At 30.7% G+C, this 23838-nt stretch overlaps 2 protein-coding genes across 5 annotated transcripts in view; one reads left to right on the top strand and one right to left on the bottom strand.

The window, feature by feature from the left end:
• The window catches only part of LOC134706683 (probable ATP-dependent RNA helicase DDX23), a 28188-nt gene extending 23332 nt beyond the window's left edge, over window positions 1-4856 (bottom strand). Inside the window, exons 1-3 of one of the 2 annotated variants that reach the window (XM_063565847.1) lie at window positions 4687-4856; window positions 1171-1331; window positions 68-178 (exon numbers count right to left, since the gene is read on the bottom strand). In XM_063565847.1, the coding sequence (XP_063421917.1) occupies window positions 68-178; window positions 1171-1325 (266 nt within the window). In that variant the 5' untranslated portion in view covers window positions 1326-1331; window positions 4687-4856. Of the gene's footprint in view, window positions 1-67; window positions 179-1170; window positions 1335-4686 lie in introns of both variants that reach the window. The other variant, XM_063565846.1, reaches the window with a different exon arrangement.
• On the top strand, window positions 4854-22539 carry LOC134706684 (Bardet-Biedl syndrome 5 protein homolog). 3 transcript variants are annotated; one of them, XM_063565848.1, is made up of 14 exons: window positions 4854-4981; window positions 9486-9568; window positions 10282-10347; window positions 10802-10851; window positions 11424-11504; window positions 12373-12419; window positions 13057-13192; window positions 13801-13896; window positions 14526-14588; window positions 18052-18066; window positions 18483-18524; window positions 20166-20300; window positions 21037-21117; window positions 21394-22539. In XM_063565848.1, the coding sequence occupies exons 1-14, from the start codon at window positions 4878-4880 to the stop codon at window positions 21517-21519; spliced, it is 1125 nt and encodes a 374-aa protein (XP_063421918.1). In that variant the 5' UTR covers window positions 4854-4877; the 3' UTR covers window positions 21520-22539. The 3 variants fall into 3 exon arrangements, with proteins under 3 accessions (XP_063421918.1, XP_063421920.1, XP_063421921.1); XM_063565850.1 differs by lacking the exon at window positions 18483-18524; XM_063565851.1 differs by lacking the exons at window positions 18052-18066; window positions 18483-18524.
• Window positions 22540-23838: the final 1299 nt, after the last annotated feature.

The following is a 23838-nucleotide window of genomic DNA, read 5'->3' as shown; positions in this document are numbered from 1 at the left end:
GGAACACGTCTAATAATATTGTGACAACTTTTAAAAGAACATAATACAGTAAGTAGTTTAGCTATACTTGTCTTTCTTTGATGACTTTTTCTTGTGTCTTTCTCTGCTACGACTTCTCTTTCTATCCCTATCTTTACTTCCACTTCTCTTTGGACGTTCTCTACTCCTAGATCTGTGTCTGAAAAAAATCCATCAAAACATACAATTCAGTCAATAATCATAATTATGTTAAGATTATAGGAGTTTTATATTTTTATTATAACTGTTGTCATTGTCAATGTTGGATATGATTCATCATAGTCAATAACAGAACCATAAGTGTGCAAACTGACATACTCCATGCCATTTGAAGGAGCTTTATGAAAAAGACAAAAAGCACAAAAAAAGTAATATATTTTTAACAAGCCCCTTCCATTTCAGAGTCTTGAGATTATTCAACTCATAGATGCGGGCAAATTTTCACCCAAATTTGTACAATGATAAAATATTTTCTATATTTTTACAAGCCCCTGTACATGTCCCCTTAACCCTTTCCTCCATTGAAATTTTTTTTTTGCATACTTGATTCGCATAGAATTTTTTGATAAAAGGCTGAACTTATGCTTTGAAGTATTAAGGCATTGTGAAAAACAACTATTTCATCAAATAAATTTAAGTCAGATATTCCTATGATATTCCTTTTCATATTGGATACAAACTTTATTAAGTCAACTGCAGACACTTTGTAGTCAAAGTGTTTCAACTGAGGTACTACACAGGCGTCAAAAGGCGTCATTATGGAGTAAGGGGGGTGGCGTCAAAAGGCGTCATTATGGAGGAAAGGGTTAATGAATAAGCTGTCAACTATTTTACAGCCTGCCTAATGATCAAACTCATCAAAATTTGAAGTGTATTTATCCTTATTTCTTTATCAAAGGATGTTATTTGTCCTTATCATAGTATATATTGCAGCTGAGCAAAGGGCAGAAATTATGTATAGCCTTTGAAAATATAAAAACAAAAGCATCCAATTTCATAAAATGTTTTCATTTCTAGTATGAAAATTTATGGTTTTTCCACAGATTATTTTTTTGGATAGTCTTGTATATTTTGCTCATGCCAAATTAGAATTTTGATATAAATCATTTAAAAAAGCTAATAAAACTATGATGCATGCTGGGACAAAGATACCTTTCTCTTTCTCTTTTCTTGTGTTTCCTTTCTGGAGACCTTGATCTCGGTCTTTTCTTTTCTTCTTTCTTAACCTCATACTCTGGTGAATGTGGTCTTTTCCTGTCATCTTTTCTGTGCTCAGTTTCTGTGTTCTTTCTATGTTCAACTTCCATGTTCTACTACTGAAAGTTGAAAATGTTTGTTTTCCATAACCATGATAACATACATCATGTAACTAGGTTGATTATGTTCATGATGTTCAAATGCATTCTTTCCAGGATTGCGGATTGCTTAAATGTCAACAATCGACAATCCTCAATGGAATCTGCTGCTCTTTTAATGAAATCAGTCAAGATTAAATGAGAGGAAAGTCAATAACATTGCTGTACAATTAATTTTTTGGAAGTCCCTGATAAATTGTTGTCATCATGATTTAAGACAGTGCATGTCACCTGGTAGATTTGAACAAATAAATGTTGTCACTGGTCGGGTTAATATACAGCATATCCAGTTAAAAAATATAGGGAAATCTGTTGGGGGGTTTGAAAAGTGGTCACTTACAGCAGGTGGTTGTTCAATACTGATGGTCGGTAAGGCAGGCTTAACTCTATATGATAACCAAACACTTCTCAGGAGCTTATTGGTAATAACAACTCTAAATTCAAAATTTAATTTATATTCAAATCATAAGATCTCCAGCAAATTTCTAATTAACAAAAAGAATGAGTTGAGTGCTTATCTGACATAGGAGATATTAGCAAAATAAAATTGAGCTTTCTGGTAAAACTCACTGTATCAATCAGACAGATTTTTTAAATGGTGTTTGTGTTGCTTAGAGACTAAGCAACATGAATCCCACCAAAAAAACCTGCCTGATTGATACAGTATACTTTACCTGCATTTGTTTGTCATTTTGTCATCATTTTCATTTTGCAATGGCTTTGTAAGTTCTCTTTAAATTTTGAGTTATAAATGTCCACTTGATATCTACTCACACTATTTTCAACAAATATTATATATGTGATGCAGGCATTTCCCAAAACAAAATTCTTTTTAATTTTTTAATTTTTTTATTTCAATTATACTTTTTTTCATATAAACATGATCAAAAGCAAAGAATTATTTAAATAAAATAGTAATCATTTATATCTTTAAAGTCATAAGAAACCTCAAATCAAAAATAATTAAGCATATGTTTTTTTATAACTAAATAGATAGTTTTTATTATACACCTTATGTACATATACTTTTTTCTGAGGAAAATTCTTTAATTTGTCCACAATTAGAAGAAGTTTACTTATTTTTAATTGCTTGCTTCCAGGAAGCAATTCGACGACATATTTTCCATATGCATAGTGACCTGAGCGTAATCAGGTGATCGCATTACGCATGGATCTGTCTTTAAAATAAACAATTATTTGATTGTACATGTTAAACACATGCTCAATTTGCATGCTTTTCGTTATTTGCTTAATTTACTATCAGGTGACAATCAGTAAACTTCGGCTTTAAAACATGGCATTTAATGAGCAGCCATATTTGTTAAATCATAACAGACAGAGAGAAAAAAAAAATATGATTATACTATATATTTGCGTAAAAAATGAAAAAAAACGTGCACAGTGGACTAAGTTTATGATATAGGCATGCATTGGTTCAAGAATTGGATAAACATTATTTTTCACCACTGTTTCATATGACTTTAACACCAATATGAATAAGATACCAAGTTGGATAGTTATCCAAGAGAACACATTTTTTGCAAAAAATAAATGAATAAAATGTAGAATTACAGAATCATAATATTTCAACATGGGGCCAGCTGAAGGGCACCTCAAGCACAGGATTTTTTGCTGTGTTGAAAACCAATTAGTCGCCTTTACACTTTAATGTGTATGTTTACTCTTTGATAGGCTTGTTGTATCGGTTTGAAGGCATTCAACAATCACTTTTCCCAATGTGACACCTGCTATTTTCTATTGAGAATGCAAAATTTTACAGGAAACTTTGTGATGTCCAGTAATGGCAGACAAATAGTGATAAGTTGTATGTTACATTTTTTTTCTTCCTCTGTGATATGTTATCCTGGGGATAATTTGTCCAAATTACTAGTTTGGGGTGATTTTTTTAACAGTGGGATGAATTTGTGAAAAAGTGGGGGGATTAGGTGTGGGGCGATTTGTCCTGCTTCCTTATTAACATATATATGCTTCTTTGTTTAGGTGTAATACCACCATTGATTTTCCCCTATTAGTCTTTGTTAAATTTGCACTTTTCAAAAAATTGTGTAGAATTTATCTTTGTTTCAAATAAAGAAATACTTGGCATGAGTAAAGTTTTATCCTGTCCAGTTCTATAGAAAAAGTTTCACATAACATTTCATTGCATATAAGAAAATAACCATCATTGGAAGTTAACCAATCAAATTTCTCCCCTTATTCTATCTGTGTACAATGTTTAGTCACCATGTAACCTCAAGATTACAAAATTTTCTATAGAAATCACAAATAAAAAATAATGGTGTTTTGAAATACCCAAGACATATGTTAATGACTCAGAAATAGTTTTACTGCAATAAAATGTAGGATTAATTACCTACAACGGTCAAATTCAAGGGAATATGTTTTTAGACCTACTTTCGTATGCAACCGGATGTGACGTACCATGATTTGGTGGTATTACACCTAAATATAACAGGTATTTTTTTTAAATGATTATTTGTTAAGTCATGAAAAATTCTTCAAATATGCAATATTCAGAATTATTCAATTATTTTCGATAAAATTATTATGGGGGCGAAGTCCCCTATTACAGTAGAAAATTCAATAAAAATTAAAAAAAAAAAAAAAAAAATCGGGGAAATTTCCCCAATTTTTCATTGTAGTAATGAACTCAAAATCGTTCAAATTTTTTTGTAGGGTTTTTGAATTTCTGGATCGGCGCATAAATATACTTCCGTTTCTGGTCTTGTTTACATGAGACTTTGAATAAAATGTATAATTATCAGTCTAAGAAAGGAACTAATACTAATTCATTTAAAAAACCCGTTTGTTATTAAAAAAACGTTACCTGATGCCAGCGTTTCTTTGTTTACCTTGAATATGAGGTCATAACTTAAATATAAAATAACGTCACAACTAAAATCCCTAACAACAGAACCAACATCGGATACGTTACTGAATTTCCGTTTCTCTTTTTAACATTGTTGATTAAAAAAAAGCATAGACTTCGTCCCCAATCACAGGTAATTCTAGTCCAAATAATTATGACGTCTGGCAAGGCTATTTTATTTTTTTCTGGGACGCCTTCCTACGACGGCATCTCAATCAAAATTAAAAATAGCCTTGCCAGACGTCATAATTATTTGGACTAAGGTAATTCCTGCCTCATATTAACTTCTACATCTATATCGTTGAAATGCAAAGGGTCTAAAGACTAAGACCCATCACCAAGACTTTGTTGTCTTCTTACGTAAAAAACACCTACAGTATACTTTTTATTCTTATAGTCTAAATACTTGCGATAGTGCCATACCTGAATGGTTTGTCTGTAAAACTTTTATTGACGTTTTGAAAACGAGTCGGTCAGTTCATGGGCGCAGACATATTTCAATCTGGTCCCTGTTTTTCTATCGATGAGCACAGCAACATTAAAATTGACAAAAGTAACCAGTTGCTACACTAATTCTCTGTCGGAAAAATGTTTGACAAAAGCATTATATTTGCATGTCCTCGTTAAGCTTTCGCACGAACACGTCCTTAGAAATATTTGGCATCAAAATGGCTGACTTGTGGGAAGATAGAGATGTTCGATTTGACGTTAACCCTTCGTACGTGTATTAAATAAACACTTCGATGCATATTTAAACTATTTTTAAAATTATGTGGTTGTAAAAATATTTTAAATCGTTTCAATTGCATTATTTGTATGTTTATATTTCTGAATGATGTGGGCACAGACACTTGTTTCTATGAGAGGTGGTAGGAGGGGTCCTGATCCTGAAATCCCGGGCTTAAAAACACGAAATCCCGAAATCCAGGACTGAAAAACATGAAATCCAGAGTTCCCGAATCACGAAAGGTTCAATCCCGAAATCCTGAGCTTCAAAACACCCAATCCGGGTGTCCCAACATAGGTCCTATCCCCCCTCTTCTATCCATACGAAAGCCTAAACGCTTCTATTTATATGGATAGAAACAAGTGCCTGTGGATGTGGGTAGTAAAAGACCTTATCAAGTACAGACCTGCCAACTATCCCGATTTTCGCGGTATCATCCCGATTTTTACCCCTCAACCCGAATCCCGATATCGGGATTGTAAAATTAGTCAAAATCCTGATTTTCAACAAATATACCCGAAAAAAATTATTGTTTACCGATTTTGAAGTTTTTCTGATCAATTTTAAAATATCAATTATTTTACTTGGGGACATATTATGACAAGTTAATGACCCTACGCTAATCAACAGTCACAACAGGTGTCATAATTAGTGGTTGTATGTAATCAGATTACCTTTTAAATGGGTCGTAACAGTCCTCAAAATTAATTTGTATAAATTTGGTCAAACAGCCTTTCAATTTTAATCAATTTATCATACAAGAACAATTTGCAACATTTGCCGTAGTTCCACAGCAAAATCAAAATTAATTGAAAGATGAGAACTGTACAGAACTCTCAAGAAAACATCGTTTATCTTGAAATTTGTTTAATTTTTAAAACCAGACATCGTGTGTCTGTTGATCTAAAATCGACGCCATTTTGTAAACACTTCTACTGTGTAACTGTATAAGCCTCCGCAGGTAAGAGCACCTCTGAATACAAAGAAAGATAACTCAAATTTTATCCATTTTCTCATTGATACTGATATAAATATCATGAGTAAGACTAAATCAAAATCTGTCTTCATCCTTCTTACTTTAGGACATGTAGTTTTAGGTGTTTTGAGTCAAGGTTCATAGATGAGAAGGTCTTTGGAGGGGGGAAATGGGGGGGGGGGGGGGGGGGGGGTCACTACTTTGAATCCTTTACTTTTAATTCCATTTTCTCTATTCCTCAGTCATGCAAGGCCTACAAGCTCATCATTAGTATACCAAAAGAAAAAAGAAGAGAACTTAGACTATTTTAGGAGTAAAAAACAATGCTCAAAGAAAAGTTCCTAAAATTGTAACCCGGCTTAAAAATCTTGTCGCGCGCTAAATCCCCCATGGAGATTTTCAAAAGTTGGCAGGTCTGCAAGTAATTGCTATTTGTCCACCATTTTTGGATTTCAGAAAGGTTCCCGTTAATTGTGATGTCTTAACAGAAAACATCTGATGCATACGTTTCAAGCAGGGCAAATTCTCATGGTTAACCTAAAGAGATTTCCAAAAAGTGATAGGGGGTCTCATTTGGGGGTTCTGATCCCGGATCCCGCTTACTGTTTTGTCAGAGTGTATCCCACTACGCACTATAAAAAATTGTATGTAAGCAATTCTCATTTTTTTGTTATTTCCGATGTTGCACTAGACTTCATTTCCCATTTCATGGCACAATAGTTTGGCTTTCACGTATAACACTTAGGCCATGGAAAATTAATTGTTGGTTTCCCCTATCATGGGAAAATTTAAAAGACCCAGCAGGCAGGCTTTTTTTTTTTTGTTACCATGCATAATTTTATATCTATATGTTTTGTTTCTTTAGTGGAACTATAAACTTGCAAATATATTTTCAACAAATTTTTTTTTTGCAATAAAATTTTATTACCCGGCAGTTAAAAAATGACCCGGTCAGGTTAGGGGAAACCATCAATTATTTTTCCATGGCCCTACAAACAAGACAAAAAAGTCAGCAATCAATAGTCACGATCTATTGGACCCCAATGATACCCAAGTGATAAAATGTTTACACTTAACCATGTTAACCCTCAAGCGTCAAACGGTCATTTTTGCCTATTTCAATATTTGGTCAAAATTTGTATTGTGATTTTTCAGAGGTCACAAATACTTATCATTAACTTTATTTTTTGAAAACATTTAACTGAACTAGTATATATTTGTTTAGGGGCCAGCTGAAGGACGCCTCCTTGTGTGGGAATTTCTCTTTGCATTGAAGACCTGTTGGTGACCTTCTGCTGTTGTATCTCTATGGATGGGTTGTTCTCTCTTTGGCACATTCCATATTTCCATTCTCAATTTTATTAACATGATTTGTCAAAATCAGTTGATTTTTTATCGTCGAAAGTCTCAAAGAAAGTGTACATTTTATCAACATGCATAAAAAAAATTACAGATAATGTCATTTGGCACAATTTTTTTCTGTTATTCATTATGAAGGAACCCCTTTATGTGGGATCCTATTTAGGCTTATAATACACTTTATAAATTTTACAAGTTCACAAGACACATCCTTGTTGTAAATTGAGACTATAATAACTCTGTGATTATACACATATTCTCAGTGTGAATAATCACCTTATAAATGCTTTTGAGATGTTATCATACTTAAGCTTATAGCCACAGAAAAAGTTGGGCCACAGGTTCCTCTGGCCACTTTACCAATTTCAGTCATGAAGGCATAGTAAACACCTCTATACATGAACTGAAATATTGATTATACATCTTCTTGCTACTTGTCCGCCATTACTGAAAAAGTTTGATGTCTCAATTGAAAATTAATTGTTGTTTATAAATGCATGACGTTATAGTTCAACATGTTTAAGTGTTCAAATTATCAAGTCAAGGGTTCCAAATCCAAAAAAAGCAGTAGATATAATTCCTGAAATGGCTGACAAAATAACAATAAGGTGTATCCATCTAAATTGTTTAAATTCTCTGTGTTTGACACTATTGGTACAATATAGTCCTGTCGCCCATGCTAGTTAGATACACACATACATGACATAAGTCATTTGGACTAGTAAAACATTATCTTTTTCCCACCCTCCCCACTGCAAGTTATGATCCATTTTAATCAGCAAGATATTTTTTGACAGTGGGAGTTTGACTGCATGCAGTGTTACTGTACATAAACCCATAACCCTCAGGAGCACTGCAATACTAGTTTCAGAGTGGATGTTGATATGTGGAAATAGACTTTCTAATTAGACTAGAGTTGAATTAATATTGTCTCATTGGAATTTAATATGGGCAAAAGATAATAAAAGAGACATTCAAAAGGTGTATGATGCAAACAAACATGTCAAGACTTTCCAAGTGAAATCTGTTAAAGTGCACATCTGATGGGCATAAAAAAATGAATTTAAAGTCTTATCAACTATTAAAAAATCTCATTTAAATGATTATGTACATGTCATGCATGTAGTTTATTTTAGTCCTAAGTGAAAAGTCTAAACTCTAAATGTGTATTGAATTTCCTAGTTTTTAGCTCACCTGGCCCGAAGGGCCAAGTGAGCTTTTCTCATCACTTGGCGTCCGTCATCCGTCTTCTGTCTTCGTTAACTTTTACAAAAATCTTCTCCTCTGAAACTACTGGGCCAAATTATACCAAACTTGGCCACAATCATCATTGAGGTATCTAGTTTGAAAAATGTGTCCAATGACCCGGCCAACCATCCAAGATGGCCGCCATGGCTAAAAATAGAACATAGGGGTAAAGTGCAGTTTTGGCTTATAACTGAAAAACCAAAGCATTTAGAGCAAATCTGACAAGGACTAAAATTGTTATTCAGGTCAAGATTTATTTGCACTAAATTTTTCAGATGAATCAGACAACCTGTTGTTAGGTTGCTGCCCTTGAATTGGTAATTTTAAGGAAATTTTGCTGTTTTTGGTTAATATCTTGAATATTATTATAGATATAGACAAACTGTAAACAGCAATATTGTTCAGCTGAGTAAGATTTACAAATAAGTCAATATGACCAAAATGGTCAATTACCTCCTAAGGAGTTATTGCCCTTTATAGTCAAATTTGAACAATTTTCATAAAATTTGTAAATTTTCACCATCTGACATTTTCCACTAAACTATCTGGACCAAGTTCATTATAGATACAGATAATTGTAAGCAGCAAGAATGTTTTGTAAAGTAAGAACTTCAAACACATCACTATCACCTAAACACAATTTTGTCATGAATCCATCTGTGTCCTTTGTTTAATATTCACATAGACCAAGGTGAGCAACACAGGCTCTTTAGAGCCTCTAGTTTTTATAATTCAGTAGTATAAGGGAAAATAAAACATTAAAAAGTAAATTTGGGACTTAAAGATCTATACATGCTATATGTTTCAGGAGCTCTGAGAAAGCAGGATTTTGTATCTTTTTTCATTTATTTTGATTCATTTAAAATAAGAATTACTGTGTTTACATTAAAATAGACTATTTTTATATTCTAGCCAAATGAAAATGAGGGCAGGGGAAAAGTTGATAGATTCATTAAATGCAGTAGAAGATACAAAAGGAAACAATGGCGACAGAGGTAAATTTCAAAATTATTATCCATACAATGCTCAAAGGGCTAGTTAAAGGTTCAAGAGTACAATAAAGATAAATTTTTATCTATGGGAGATAACTCACTCAAAACTTCAAGATTTCGATTCACCTTTTGCTGTTCCTTCTTCTTGGTAATAAGTAATAAATGCACCACATCTCGTAAGTGAATTATAGAAGGAGGTTTCATTTTACTAACTTGCTCAGATCATCTCTTTAATTTTAGAATACAAATCTACATGATTATTTTTCTCTTTAGGAATTCCTTTGTTTTTATTTGTTTGTATAATGTTATGAACAATGCCAGTATTGGCAGTTTACATTTACCATAATGCATATACATTTTATATTTACAACAAAATGTCATTTTAATAAAGATTTAAATGAAGCAAATTATTCTGACCAAAGATTTTGAAAGGGAGATAAATAACTGAGATTTGATTGATTTTTATTATGACTTAATTTGTAAGGACATTTAGTCTCTGAACTAGCATATGGACACAGATCAAACTTTGTTTGAAAATAAAATTCAAAATAGAAAGATTTTCATGAACTAAACAATTTTTTTTCTTAAATGATGAATATTAATTTAAGCAGTGTTAAAATTATCTTCAAGTTTAATGAAATTAGTTTACTTTTTTGTGATATATCCAGTGTAGATTTATTTACAGGTTTAAATAAGGTGTGCCTATATAATTTCAGGACGTCTTATTGTAACCAACTTAAGAATAATATGGCATTCAATGGCACTTCCTAAGGTTAATTTATGTAAGTATCTAGCTATAAAGATGTATATACTGAGTCTGTCAAACCACAAAATTTATTTAACAGGAAGTTAAATTTTCAAAATTGAGAATGCTTTCAAGAGCAGAGAAATAGTATTGTTTTTAAAAATTAGAAAATCTATCTTTCCAATGATTTAAAGGAAGATTAAGAGTGCAATGTTCCAGATAAATATGACGTTAAATAACTTAAAAATTGAATGAAAAATGTGATGTATAAAAAATATTTTACTGGTTAGAATCGTTTGAAATTCCTACTGAAAAATATAATCTACATATTGTTTTTTTACCATCAATCTGTAGTACCCTATCCACATGATAATATGTCTGTTGGAAAGCAAATTTTTTGTTAATGATTGTCTTTGAACATGTATATAGGTACAGTGTATGATTGAAAAAATAATGTAGTAGATCATGTTTATGATTTCCGTCTTTTTCAGCAATTGGTTTTAACAATGTGATCAATATATCATCTAAGGCAGCACAGTCAGTAAGTTCACTTAATTAGTAAATTAATCAAACATTCCATTAGTTTGAATCAGGCAGAAGTAGCCACAAAGATCATACATGTTCATAGATATAAAAAGATGTGGTATGAGTGGCAATGATACAACTCTTCATCCAAGTCACAATTTGAAAAAGTGCACTATCATAGGTCAAAGTAAGATGTTCAACACAGGGCCTTGGCTCACACTGTGCAGCAAGCTATAAAGAGCCTAAAAAATGTAAAACCTTTTACATATAAATCTGTTATTTGGCACATCTTTTCTCCCATAGTATATACTGTGGGTCTATTTCTGTAATTGCTTTGTAGTAATATTTAATTAATTACATTCAAAAACAAATATTTTCACAGATAAATAATATTAAACCATATATTTTTATATTGGCTTCATTTCCATGACTCCTGTACTATAATTTCATATATTCTTGCTACTTTCTCTTAATGTTACACCAAACTGTCAAATAATTCATTGTGCACCATCTGAACTAATAATAATAAATGAGGTAATAGAATTGTACATTAAGAATTTTTAAAATATGTTTTTTTTCTAATTTCAGAAATTACGAGGAACTACAGAAGCTTTATATGTATTAACAAAGTGCAATAATACAAGATTTGAGTTTATTTTTACTAATTTGGTAAGTATATATTACTGTATAATTTGCAGAGGTTTTTGTTCATTCTAAATATCCATGCTTCTTTGTTGATTGTTTACTAAGGTGACAATGATCAGATGATCTGTAAGCTAAAGCTTCAAAAGACGACAATTAATTAGCTGCCATACTTTCACATCATAACAGAGAAAAAAAATGACGATTATACTATATGGATGCGTAAAGAATGATGAAATCGTGCACAGAATACTAAGTTTATGATAAACACATGTATTGGTTCAAGAATTGAATAAACATTATTTTTCACCAGTCACTCGTTTCATACGACTTTATGACCTTCTACTGTTAAGTTTATCTGTTTTAGGGAACTTTTTGCTACAGTTGACTTTCCACTATTATGGCCTGGGTCATATAGATTTAAACTTGAACATACAACCAGATCTTTCATGCAATTAGATTTTTTAATTTTTTCTTTTTAAATGACCCTTTGATACAGATGATATTGGTATGGAATAATATTATGATTTTTTTTATCTCCCCCTGAATCAAACATATTTGTGTTACAGTTATCTCCCCTGCTAGTATCACAGATTTTTTTTATTCATACATGTACCTATATATACATGAGTAATGGTATTACATTCATGCTTTTAAGATATTTCATTAAGAAAAATATATGTGTTGTTTAGAAATGTGTTGCATTTTCTTGTAATTCACAATTTAAAAAGAATTTTATATCATTAAAAATCCAACAAATTATAGATGAGAGCCCTCAGTTATTGTCAGTTATATCGTAAGTTTGATAATGTCTATTTTCAATAATTACAGATCAAATTGTTCAGTAACCTTGTAGTTTTAATGTTATAAGTATTGCATTTATTATATATTTTAGATACCTGGTTCCCCAAGGCTGTTTACAACAGTTATAGCAGTCCACAGGTATTATAAGATGCAAAGAACAATAAAAAGACAAAATGTATTTCTAATCAATAATGAAGCTACCTTCCAAGAAATTGTTTATTTAGAGAGGAGCTTTAAACATGATGCAACAAACAAATGATTACATGCACAAAACACCATTACTTTCTATTTATATCATGTATTTTTCTTAAGAATTATTAATGTATATCTGATATATTTTTTAAAGATTTTAAATTATTTTTGAAGAATATCATTAGATAAATAGAGTTTGGTAAGTTTATGTCATACCATCAGTGACACAAGAAAATATGCAGTGTCTATGAAAGAGTTATATTTAACAATGATGTGAAACAAACAACAATCAATTAAACATGTATCTAACAAAGTCTTTGCCCAGTCATTATTATTTTTTTCAGTTAAAATTTAGACATGGTTAAAGGACACTACACATAAGTTAAATAAAGACAACAGTTGTATATCACTGTTTAAATGACATTAATCGTTGAGAGAAAACAAACCTGAATTACCAACTAAAACCGAGGGAAACACATTAACTATAAGATGAAACAACAGAACAACAGAAACACTGAAAACATTTTCAAAATGCCTTCAAAAGTTATATGTAACATGTTATTTTGTTTGATATTCTTTTTAGAGCATATGAAACTTCTAAGTTATACAGAGATCTTAAATTACGAGGAGCATTAATACAGAACAAACAGCTGAGACTGTTACCACAGGAACAAGTGTATGACAAAGTCAATGGTGTATGGAATCTCTCTAGTGATCAGGTACTTACATAGTCTTTTTTATATAGAATAATGCAGTGCAGTCTCCCTATCGGTTCACATGTACAATGTAGTATCAGCATTGAAGGTTTATTATTACCTGACCTGCCAAAAGGATAATTTAGAGACTTTTTGTTTTCTGATTTTTTTCTGATTTTTCTGATTTTCTCTGAAGCTGCTTTGAAATAGCCTTATTCAGGAATAAAAAAAGTTTGAGGATACCAAGTGGGCAGTATAATCAAATAGTTGAAGAAAAACAACCAATCCATTTAAATAAAATAAAAAAAAATAGTGTTCAAAACACTACAGACAAAAACTACAGAATGAACTACACAAATCCCATGAAAAACCTGGGGTGATGTCAGGTGCTCTAAAACGGTCAGCAGTCAGCAAATCCCTGTCTGCTAGTGACTTATACTGTAAGATACTTTTAAGTTCACATTTATGCATACTTTCTACTAAAACCAATATACATGTATTAGTTTCCAAACTTAACCTTATGATATATTGAATAACAGAATGAAATTGTTTTGTATCTTAAAAATGTTTACTTTCATTTTGGCTTGTATAGCATTGCATACATATGATATATTTACATTTGTATATTTCAGGGTAACCTAGGAACCTTTTTTATCACGAATGTCAGACTGGTTTGGCATGCCAACATAAATGAATCATTTAATGTCAGTATACCTTTTCTACAGATGGTAAGTTAACGCATGTCTTGTCACCTCACAGGGTTCTCACTAAGGATATTTAAAGGCGAGTTCAGGGACTCTTCATTTTTGGCCATGGCTAGTCCACCAGTGTCAGAGAAGATGAAGTTTTATTGATATATAATACAATGTCAGTCTCCATGACAAAATAGAGCAAGGATATGATATCAAATTTAGATTATGTGTTAACTTTGTTATAAAATGATGATATATGTGCTGAATCTACATTATTTAACAATTTTGATGAATCTTTGGACTGGTAAGGTTTTGAAAAAGATTTTGGACTCAACTTAGTGAGAACCCTAACAGCATTCAGGTGTATGCATCATAAAATTCAAAAAAAATAATCATTGGAATTTTTTATATAATTACAGAAGTTTATTTATGTCTCTGTTATATTATACTTAAAAAAAAATTAATTATGAAAATGTGTTGCCAACATGTAATTTCAGAGGTTTTGTTTTTATGATATATGTTAAGAGACTAGAGACATAGTACATGTATCTACAATTATTTGACCCTTTCTCCAGACTATAACACATTAATAAAAAAAAAGTTTTTATATTGACAATACTTTGAAAACAATAATATATATTTTTTTCAATGTTATTCTTTTTTAGAAAACTGTAAAGATCAGAGACTCAAAGTTTGGATTAGCATTAGTTGTTGAAAGTTCACAAGCAGTATGTTAATTTTCATTTTGCTACACATTTTCAAGAATAAGCGTAAAATATAATGATATCAAATGCTGGCCCAAGAACACAGTTGTCTTGTAGTGTATTTCTTTTACACAAAAAAAAAGAAATTAAAAAAAATGCACCTGCTTTATTTAAAAAAGATTTTGGCAGTGTAGCAAGCTATTCATTGTCAACAGTAGGAACTCTATTTGTAGATATAATATAAAAAATTGATGAACTTAACCTGTGTCCTTTGACCAGCTGATGTAAATAAAAATTTGCCAGGCACCTGTATGTGGATTTAGGTTAGATGGAAATCTCAATATTATTATGATATGATCATAACCCAGGGCTGAGGACACACTATATGTATGATTATTAATCAATAGCATGTAATTTGTTAGTAGACTTACAAATTTTATGCTAGTTAAGGAAGCAGACCTTAGTTCAGGGAGATAACTCTTTAAATCAGTAATGCGTTTGCAAATGTCAAGTTTCATTAATGTATTTTAAGCCCTTACCTGAAACAGATTCAAAATCATCTATGTAACCTAGAAGTTTAGAATATATTAATGAAAATGGTTGATACAAACGTAGGAATGATTTTAAGAGTTATTTCCCTTATCATAGGTCTACTACCTTAATTTATTATCGTTTGTTTGTTCACCATTATGTCACAACCAAAGAAATCAAGACATCACAGAAAAAAATTCATGTAGATATGCTCTCAAGAACTATGATTTCTTTTCACATTTCATTTGCAAACATAGAGTGTATGCAAGAACCAACTACGTCATTTACAGCAACTGTAAAGCATTTTCCTACTGAATATTTGTCAGTTACAAATATATTTCAAAACTAATAAGAACAAACATAAATTTGATCCCTATTTCAGACATTTTAGACATTATGCATATCTTCTAAGCATTTAAGCACAAAAATTATGAGATTTTCAATTCTATATTTTAGATGCTAAATGAGGTTTTTAATGCACCTATTACTTTTTGCTTCAATGACCCATATATTCTACAGAAGCTTTGTATTATGACCAATTTTTTGATAGAAGAGGGGCATTATGTTTTCTGGTCTGTGCGTTCGTCCGTCTGTTCGTTTGTTTGTCGTACCGTCCATCCGTCTGTCCCGCTTCAGGTTAAAGTTTTTGGTCAAAGTAGTTTTTGATGAAGCTGAAAGTCCAATTAATTTGAAACTTAGTACACATGTTCCTTATGATATGATCTTTCTAATTTTAAAGCCAAATTATACTTTTGACCCCAATTTCACAGTCCACTGAACATAGAAAATGAAAGCGCGAGTGTCAGGTTAAAGTTTTTGGTCAAGGTAGTTTTTGATGAAGTTGAAGTCCAATCAACTTTTAACTTAGTACAAATGTTCCCTATGGTATAATCTTTACTTTCTATTATGACTTCAAAAGATATTGGTAATAGGATATTGATGTTTGATAATAGTGTAGGTCTGTAACATGTTTCAAAGGCTATAGACTTGTATCATGTGAAATGGTGCAAAATACAAAATACATTTATTGGAAATGTTTTTTTACCACATACACAGAGTAACAATTTTAATGGAAGCCTGTTTTTGCCATATTAATACAAATACTTTTACTGCTTACCCATCTTTTAATGAATCCACTTTCCTGCTTAAGATAGTGTGAGCAGAGTATTTGTATTGCTAAAAAGATAAATGATAATTCATTATAAGACATCAGTTAAAAAATAATTTAACCTACTTTTCATACATCATTGCATTTGGTTAAATATATATACTGCTAAAAAGTTGGTATTTTAGTAATAAGATATACCATCATCTAAACTTGCATAGATACAGGCTTTTATAGTATATCAAAATAATATTTCCTACAAAATTAGTGTTTAATATTACACAATTACTGTCTTTTCATGAGGTAAATATGCGGTTTTATTGACTTTTGAAAAAATGATATTCACTGAGGCAGACGGCTGAAGTGAATATCAGTTTTTCAAAAGTCAATTAAACCCCATATTAACGAAACAAAAGACAGTAATTGTTTTATTCAATATTCTGAGAGAAGAAAATCATGTATTTAATTTAACATATATATACCAAAACAAATCATTTTGCAAATTGTACATGAAACATTTTACCATAACGTTGCATGTAAAAGCGTGTGACGTTTAGCCTGGTGAATAACACTTTCTCAGGTGAATATGCTTTTTTATTCAAAATCCAATTCATATAGAGAAACCTACTAAAATATGGAATAATCTATGATATTACACTAGTACAAATATAGCTTCAAATTATTGACATCATCAGTGATAAAAATATGTTCAAACATTTTTATAAGCTTTGATATACTATGGTTATTTTCTGTTGTAACATATATATTGAACTTACAAGCTCCTGCTAAATAAAAATCTACTTCAGACAATATTCACAAAAATGATATTCATGCAATAACCCTTTAATGTAGTTAGGCTTGATGTAGAAATATATAACCAGCCTTCTAATCAAGCATCCACATACCTTTTTCAAAGTTTAGTAAAGTTCACATATTGGTAGTAAAAAGTTAGCTATAACATTATCATGTATAAAAAAATGTGATAAAAAAAATTGATGATGGGAGGTTTTATCGACCTGACTGTCTATACAGCTCTTCCACAGTCGGCTCATGATAAAAGTGTTTGAAAATGTACCATATAAATGTCTCTTTTTGACATAAAAATAATATTGGTGATGTTGTATTAAAAACATGGACGAAATAATTTGAAAATGCTGGTTATAAACAATTTCACACAAAATAAGTATTTTCTTTTCATAAATGATGATAATGGAATCTTATCCAGGTGTGATTGCTTTATGAAGATGAGCTCTCTTTTTTTTTGTCAGTTTTTATATAAAGAATTCCTATTAGGTCTTCATATGTGTTTATATAATGCTTGTTTCCTTTAAGACAAGTCATCTTTAAATTTGGAAATTATCATTCCCCTAAACTTTGAACCTATGTTAGTACTTCCTTCATTGTGTCCTTCCGAGATCTCACCGTATTCGTAACTAAATTTGATGCCCTGCCCTCTTTGTCATGGTCCAGCAACTTTGAATTGATTTACAATGTTTTTGTCCATCAGATTGTCTTTTTCTGAGTTTTCTAACAACAGGCCTTATATATATATCTTTGTCAACAGTTGATAATATTTATAGATTATTGTTGAGATGACCAATGGTGATCTGTTTATCAACATTTTTCATAGGACAATGTTGTTAATTCTATTGACAACCGCACATGTACACTTAGTTTTTGAAAGATAGTTTTTTTTATATCACTCTACTGTGTTGAGAAAGGAAATTATCAGTCAGAAAGATTAAAGGAAAGTTTAGTCAAATAGTGAAAATTAAGTATATAAAATATTGTTATGTTTCACAGGAAAATTAAAACTTCTTGAAACTAAATTTTCTTTACTGGTATTTTCAGAGTCCTGGAATAAAGGTCAGTGATTATGTGTGGAAAACATTAAAAAAATTAATTTAATTATCCAAATCATTGAATAATCTAATAACAATCAAGTTTTTGTGTATCAAGCACCAATTCAGTTCAAAGAGAAAGTCAAAAAATCTATTTTCTTTCACTGTAACCCTTCAATAACACTTATATGAGATTGATAGCTCTAGTTTATTTTAAAATGCCACCAAAGGAATGTTGGTGATATAATACAATACATTCTAATGTATTGGTAATTTGTCAAATTAATTGTTTGTTTACAGAATTTAAACATATAATGCAATTATGCAAATATATACATTGATAAGCCAAGTAAATTTGGAATAAACATCTGGATTCATATATGAAACAATTAAAAACTGAACAGAGTAGAAATGTATGTTCATTGAAGCAGTTATATATAGCCTTTTCAGATAGGACCTTTTCTCTTCAAGAAAAAAAAGAAGGTAATATTTTGGAGTTTGTTCATTTTGATTTCTTTGTTCAGTGATAAAGTTCTGAGTTTCAAAACTACTTTGAAATTGTTGTTCTGTTATTTGTAAATACTCTCTTAAAAGTTATAACTCATTATTGATTGATTGGTATTTAATGCCACTATCATCACTGTTATGCCATTTTGGGGTCAGTCTTTATTGGTTGACAAAGGGGAAGTGCCCCCAAGAGAATCACTACCCTTTAGTAGTGAAACTGACATTCCTTGTCAATTAATATTGTAGTCTAGCACACCTGCCTGGTGTGAGGTCTGAACTCACAACAACAGTGTTGATAAGCTAGGGATACAGTAGTTTGACTATTTAGATTACTCTGTTACTGAGACCCCCTTATAACTAAATAAGAACAATTCTTATATTTAAACAATATGAAAATGATAATTTTTGTGCAGTTTTGTTATAAACTTAGAAAAAAATTAGTATATTTTATAAAATGGTACAGATCATTACTTATTTAGATTAAGTAGAATATATTATCTATCATAATCTTCAGGCTCTTTTACAGGAAAGTAAAGAATCTGCCTTTAAAATAATATAAGTAAATATAAAAGAATAACCTCACATTTGCAGAAATAAAAAACTCTAAAGCAAAACCTGTTGTTAGAGTTTACATTTTACATGTTATGTTGAAAAAGTTAAATTTGCTGTTAATGTTTATTGTTTTGCTCTTGATTCAATTTCATTTTGTGTTCTTGCTTCATATACCAGGCTTACTCTTACTCTGTCTTTCTTAAATCAGAGGTCTTATTGTAAAATTGTTCACTGGTGCTGTAAGATCAGTAATGTTAGCAGTGTTTTTATTGTAAAAATTCAATTGTCACAAAAAAAACCATGTTTAGACAAGGAAAATATCATTATACAAGTATAGTGAATCAGTGTTTGCAGTTTATTGAATTTATCATGACAACTCAAGAGTTTGTAAAGCTTTCAATTACTTTTCTGTACATGCATGTATGGTACTATTAGTTAAGTTTGTTAATAAATACAGGCAATTGAGCCAATTGTCATTGCTCACTTTGCTTGCTATCAGCATGAGAAAATTATAGATGACTCAATATAATTATAATATACAGTTAAACCTGCATATATGGATATGATGCAGTTCAGATATGAAATATGTTGGTACACAATAAATATATACCTATAAAGCAACTTTTTGTTATCATACTTTAAATGAAGTTAAGAGTATTTTTTATTGGTCCATCCATTAGTTATTTTGTCTCCTGAACTTTTCCTTCAGTTTTGCAGGTTTCATCGAAAAACAGTATTGTTTATTAAGTTCCATACCTGATATATATAGGTAAATGTGCACAAATTTGTTTTGTGATATTTACCAAAGTCTAAGTTAACAGGTCCAATTTTTAGAAATTATTGTAAGTTACACTCTGACATGTAATACATTGAGATAGGACTTCGAATGTGAATTTATACTCAAGAATTCCTAAGTTTGACATAATCGTGAATTAAAAGTTAGTTGTGTGTGCTAGTCTACACAAACATAACTGGTATTAGCACCTTACCTTTACCAGTTACATTTGTGATATCTATCATGTGTGTTGAACAGTGTGTATTAACTTTTTCCACTTGTATTTTTAGAGTGGTGGTTATGTGTTAGGATTTAGGATAGATCCTGTGGAGAAGTTACAAGGTACAGTGAAGGAGATACAAAGTTTACACAGAGTCTACAGTTCCTGTCCTATCTTTGGTGTCGAGTTTGAAACAGAGGAAAGGGTAATTGACTATTTAAAAGTATTTGGCTATTGTATAATAGATTTCTGTTTGAAATTATTGAAAATATTATGCCACTCTGAAGATTCAGTAAATCATACACTTAGACATTCTTAGACTGTCTCAGTTGACAGGGGCGGATCCAGGATTTTTCATAAGTGGGGGCCCACTGACTGCCTAAGAGTGGGCTGCTCCAGTCACTCTTCAGTGATTCCCTATATAAGCAACCAATTTTTTTCTAAAAAAGGGGGAGGCCTAAATCTGCCACTAGCTGTATACAGTAATTCCCAAGGTCCACCCAACATGTGGCAATGTTCAGTAATATATGGTTTGGTCCAGAAATATGTCATCAAATACTGGACCAAATGACCACTGTAAATGTAAAAAAAATTGTAATACTCATTTATAATGTAAAAACTGTTAAAATACTGACTGTACCAGTTATGCTGGAACAATTACTGGACCAAAACAACACTGAGGTCCAAATAATGTTTGAAACCTTTGTCCTGTTTGTATGAATAATTTGATATTAATTCAATATAAAGTGATATAATCCTGATGAATCCTTGTTTAATTACAGAACTGTTATTCCTTGCATGATGTAATTGTAGAGTTTTGTGACATAGGTATTAAGAATAAATTACATATCAATATCTAAACCTGTACAAAGGTTATGTTTATTATCTGTTTGCTTCTTTCATTCTCTAACTTTATTCTTTGATCTATAACTGTTTTACAGCTACAAGGTGAAGATTTGACAGTAGAAAATATACAAGATGATGTTGAAATAGAGACTGATGGATCATCAGATGCCTTCGCTGTAAGTTTTCTTCATTGAACTTTAACTTTATTCAATGTTTTATAGAGCAAAATATCTTTAAGAATAAAGCATTGAACAATTCTTTGTTTAGATCATTTGAAATTAGATATGTATTTATTGATTAATCAGTGGTATTTTAACATTCAAAAGAAAATACATCCTGATATTCAGGGAATAGACAGCTATCTACCATATGTGTATTTCATTTGTACATAGTTTGAAAAAAGAAACAGTTTTCTTCTTATATATATGTTTAAGTTTAATTCATTTTTTCAGGCATATTTTGCTGATGGTAACAAAGACAAAGACAGGGATCCAGTTTACTCAGAAGAATTAGGACTGGCAATAGAGAAACTAAGAGATGGTTTTACTTTACAGGGATTGTGGGATGTCTTAGCATGATGTGCAAAAATATCACATGATGAATATACATGTTTGTTTTGTAATTTATTGTTTATATTTTAATTCAATTAAGTTCCTGGAATAAATTCAATTATTACAGGAAAACATACTTTTTAGCTTTCAATAGCATTATAATGTTTTCACAACCTGAACAAAATATTATAGAGATTAGTATTCTAAAATCTAAATATTAAATTAAATTAAATACAATAAACTGACAATATTGTTTTTTATTATATTGTTTACATGATTTTTGTATGAAACTATTTGCCTTATTATTGTGAAAAGATAACAAATATTTATCCTCCTTTGCTTGCTATTGAGAAAAAGTTTTGTTTTTGTGGTCATAAATAATGAAAGTGTATATTTGTAGTCCGTCCAATGTCATATATTTCATTTATCACCTTTCTTATGTCTGACACAAAAATGCTGTAATTTAAACAATGTGTTTTGTTTATTTATGAAATGCATCTAAAGGTGGTACCTAACACTATAGGGAGATAACTCTGTAAAAATCAGCTAAACGTTTTAATCACATTGTATTGTTAAATATAAAATATTAAGCTTCTCAATGATCAAAAATAAGTGTTTGTCAAACTGCAATATATCCAACCATTTTTTTCTGAGGAAGTGATTGGTTCAAGTTTTTAGAAATTTTTATATTTTTTTCAAAGGGTCAAAGTAAATATTTTGTCAAAATTTTTTGATAATTAAGCAAGCCAAATTAATTTTAGTCAAGTTGTTGGGTACCACATTAAACACAGTGTTGAAATTTAGACTAAAAATATACATATATGTGTACAAGTACTTTCAAAATCAACACTACAACTCTCTGCAGAATTTGAAACTTTTTGTCATAAAAAATCTTATTTACATTTCTTATTAAAAAAAAAAAGTTTAATTATCTCCCTTTATTTGTTTCCAGTAAACATAAAACATGTGACTGTGATATATTTATTTTGTAATTTATTAATTCTACATCTGGTATCATTATGTTAATGAATAAACATTTAACATCAACATCTTATATTTGTTTTTTTTATTTTCCAAAAGCACTGAATACACAACTGTAAAATTATTCTAAATAATAGGGATGTTCTGGTAACTAACAGAAAACCCTTGCCGTTTTTGGCACAACTTTTTTGATCTTTTGGTCCTCAATGCTGTTCAACTTTGTACTTGTTTTGGCTTTCAAACTTTTATATCTGGGCATCACTAGTTGGTCTTGCGTGGACAAAATGCACTTCTGGCGTATTAAAATTTTGAACTTGTTGCCTTTTGTTGGCTGTTGTTCGTGTGATTCTTTGTCAATTGTGTTCTCCAATTTATTTATATTGTAGTCCTGTGGTGTTGTGTTCTCATTTTGATGTTATATTTCACATGGCCATAAAAGTGTGAGGTTTGGCATGCCACAAAACCAGGTTCAACCCACCATTTTTTCCTTTAAAAATGCCCTGTACCAAGTCAGGAATATGTCCATTGTTATATTATAGTTTGTTTCAGTGTGTATTACATTTTAACGTTGTGTTGTTTGTTTTCTCTTATTTTTTAGTGTAAATTCACATTGCGATAAGAAGTGTCACAGTACTGGTCTATCCAAAATTCAGATATTTGGTTTTGATGTTATATTTGTTATTCTCATGGGGTTTTGTCTGATGCTCTGTCTGTTTTTGTGTTTGTTACATTTTAGTGTTATGTCGTTGTTCTCCTCTTTTATTTAATGCGTATCCCTCGGTTTTAGTTTGTTACCCTGATTTTGTTTTTTGTCTATGGATTTATGAGTTTTGAACAGCGGTATACTACTGTTGCCTTTATTTACATGTAATTCTGAAACTGTGTTAACAAAAGCTGCAATTTAGTCATAAAAATACTTCTATGAAATTAAAAGTGATTATCAATTATTTCAACCTATATGGATTAAAAAGTTTCATATGACAGATTATACCTCAGCAACCTCTATTGCCAGCATTGTATCAAATGTGAACAAAAAGTTCAGATATTTTTATAAAGATTGTACACAAACAAACAAGAGGGCACACAGATAAACCAAAATGAGAAATACATGTTCACCTTATAATCATTCAATAAACCATGAAAATGAGGTCAAGTTCAGATGAACCATGCCAGACAGACATGTACACTCTATAATTAATTTATGCATTAAATATAGTTGACCTATTGCTTATAGTAACTAAGGAACAAACATAACATTGACCAATGAACCATGAAAATGAGGTCAAGGTCAGATGATGCCTGCCAGACAGAAATATATACCTGACATTCCTATAATACAACACATATGGTTGCTATTGCTTATAG

Source organism: Mytilus trossulus, chromosome 2, assembly GCF_036588685.1.
Source record: "Mytilus trossulus isolate FHL-02 chromosome 2, PNRI_Mtr1.1.1.hap1, whole genome shotgun sequence".
Taxonomy (NCBI): domain Eukaryota; kingdom Metazoa; phylum Mollusca; class Bivalvia; order Mytilida; family Mytilidae; genus Mytilus; species Mytilus trossulus.
This window is presented reverse-complemented; position numbering and strand designations above follow the sequence as displayed.

What these genes read in the sequence shown, in the direction of transcription:
- LOC134706684 (XM_063565848.1), top strand. Translation starts at nt 4,878, where the DNA reads ATGTCCTCGTTAAGCTTTCGCACGAACACGTCCTTAGAAATATTTGGC. An exon ending in AGGAAACAATGGCGACAGAG is followed by an intron (nt 9,569 to 10,281) that starts GTAAATTTCAAA and finishes ATATAATTTCAG; the next exon opens with GACGTCTTATTGTAACCAAC. An exon ending in ACTTCCTAAGGTTAATTTAT is followed by an intron (nt 10,348 to 10,801) that starts GTAAGTATCTAG and finishes CGTCTTTTTCAG; the next exon opens with CAATTGGTTTTAACAATGTG.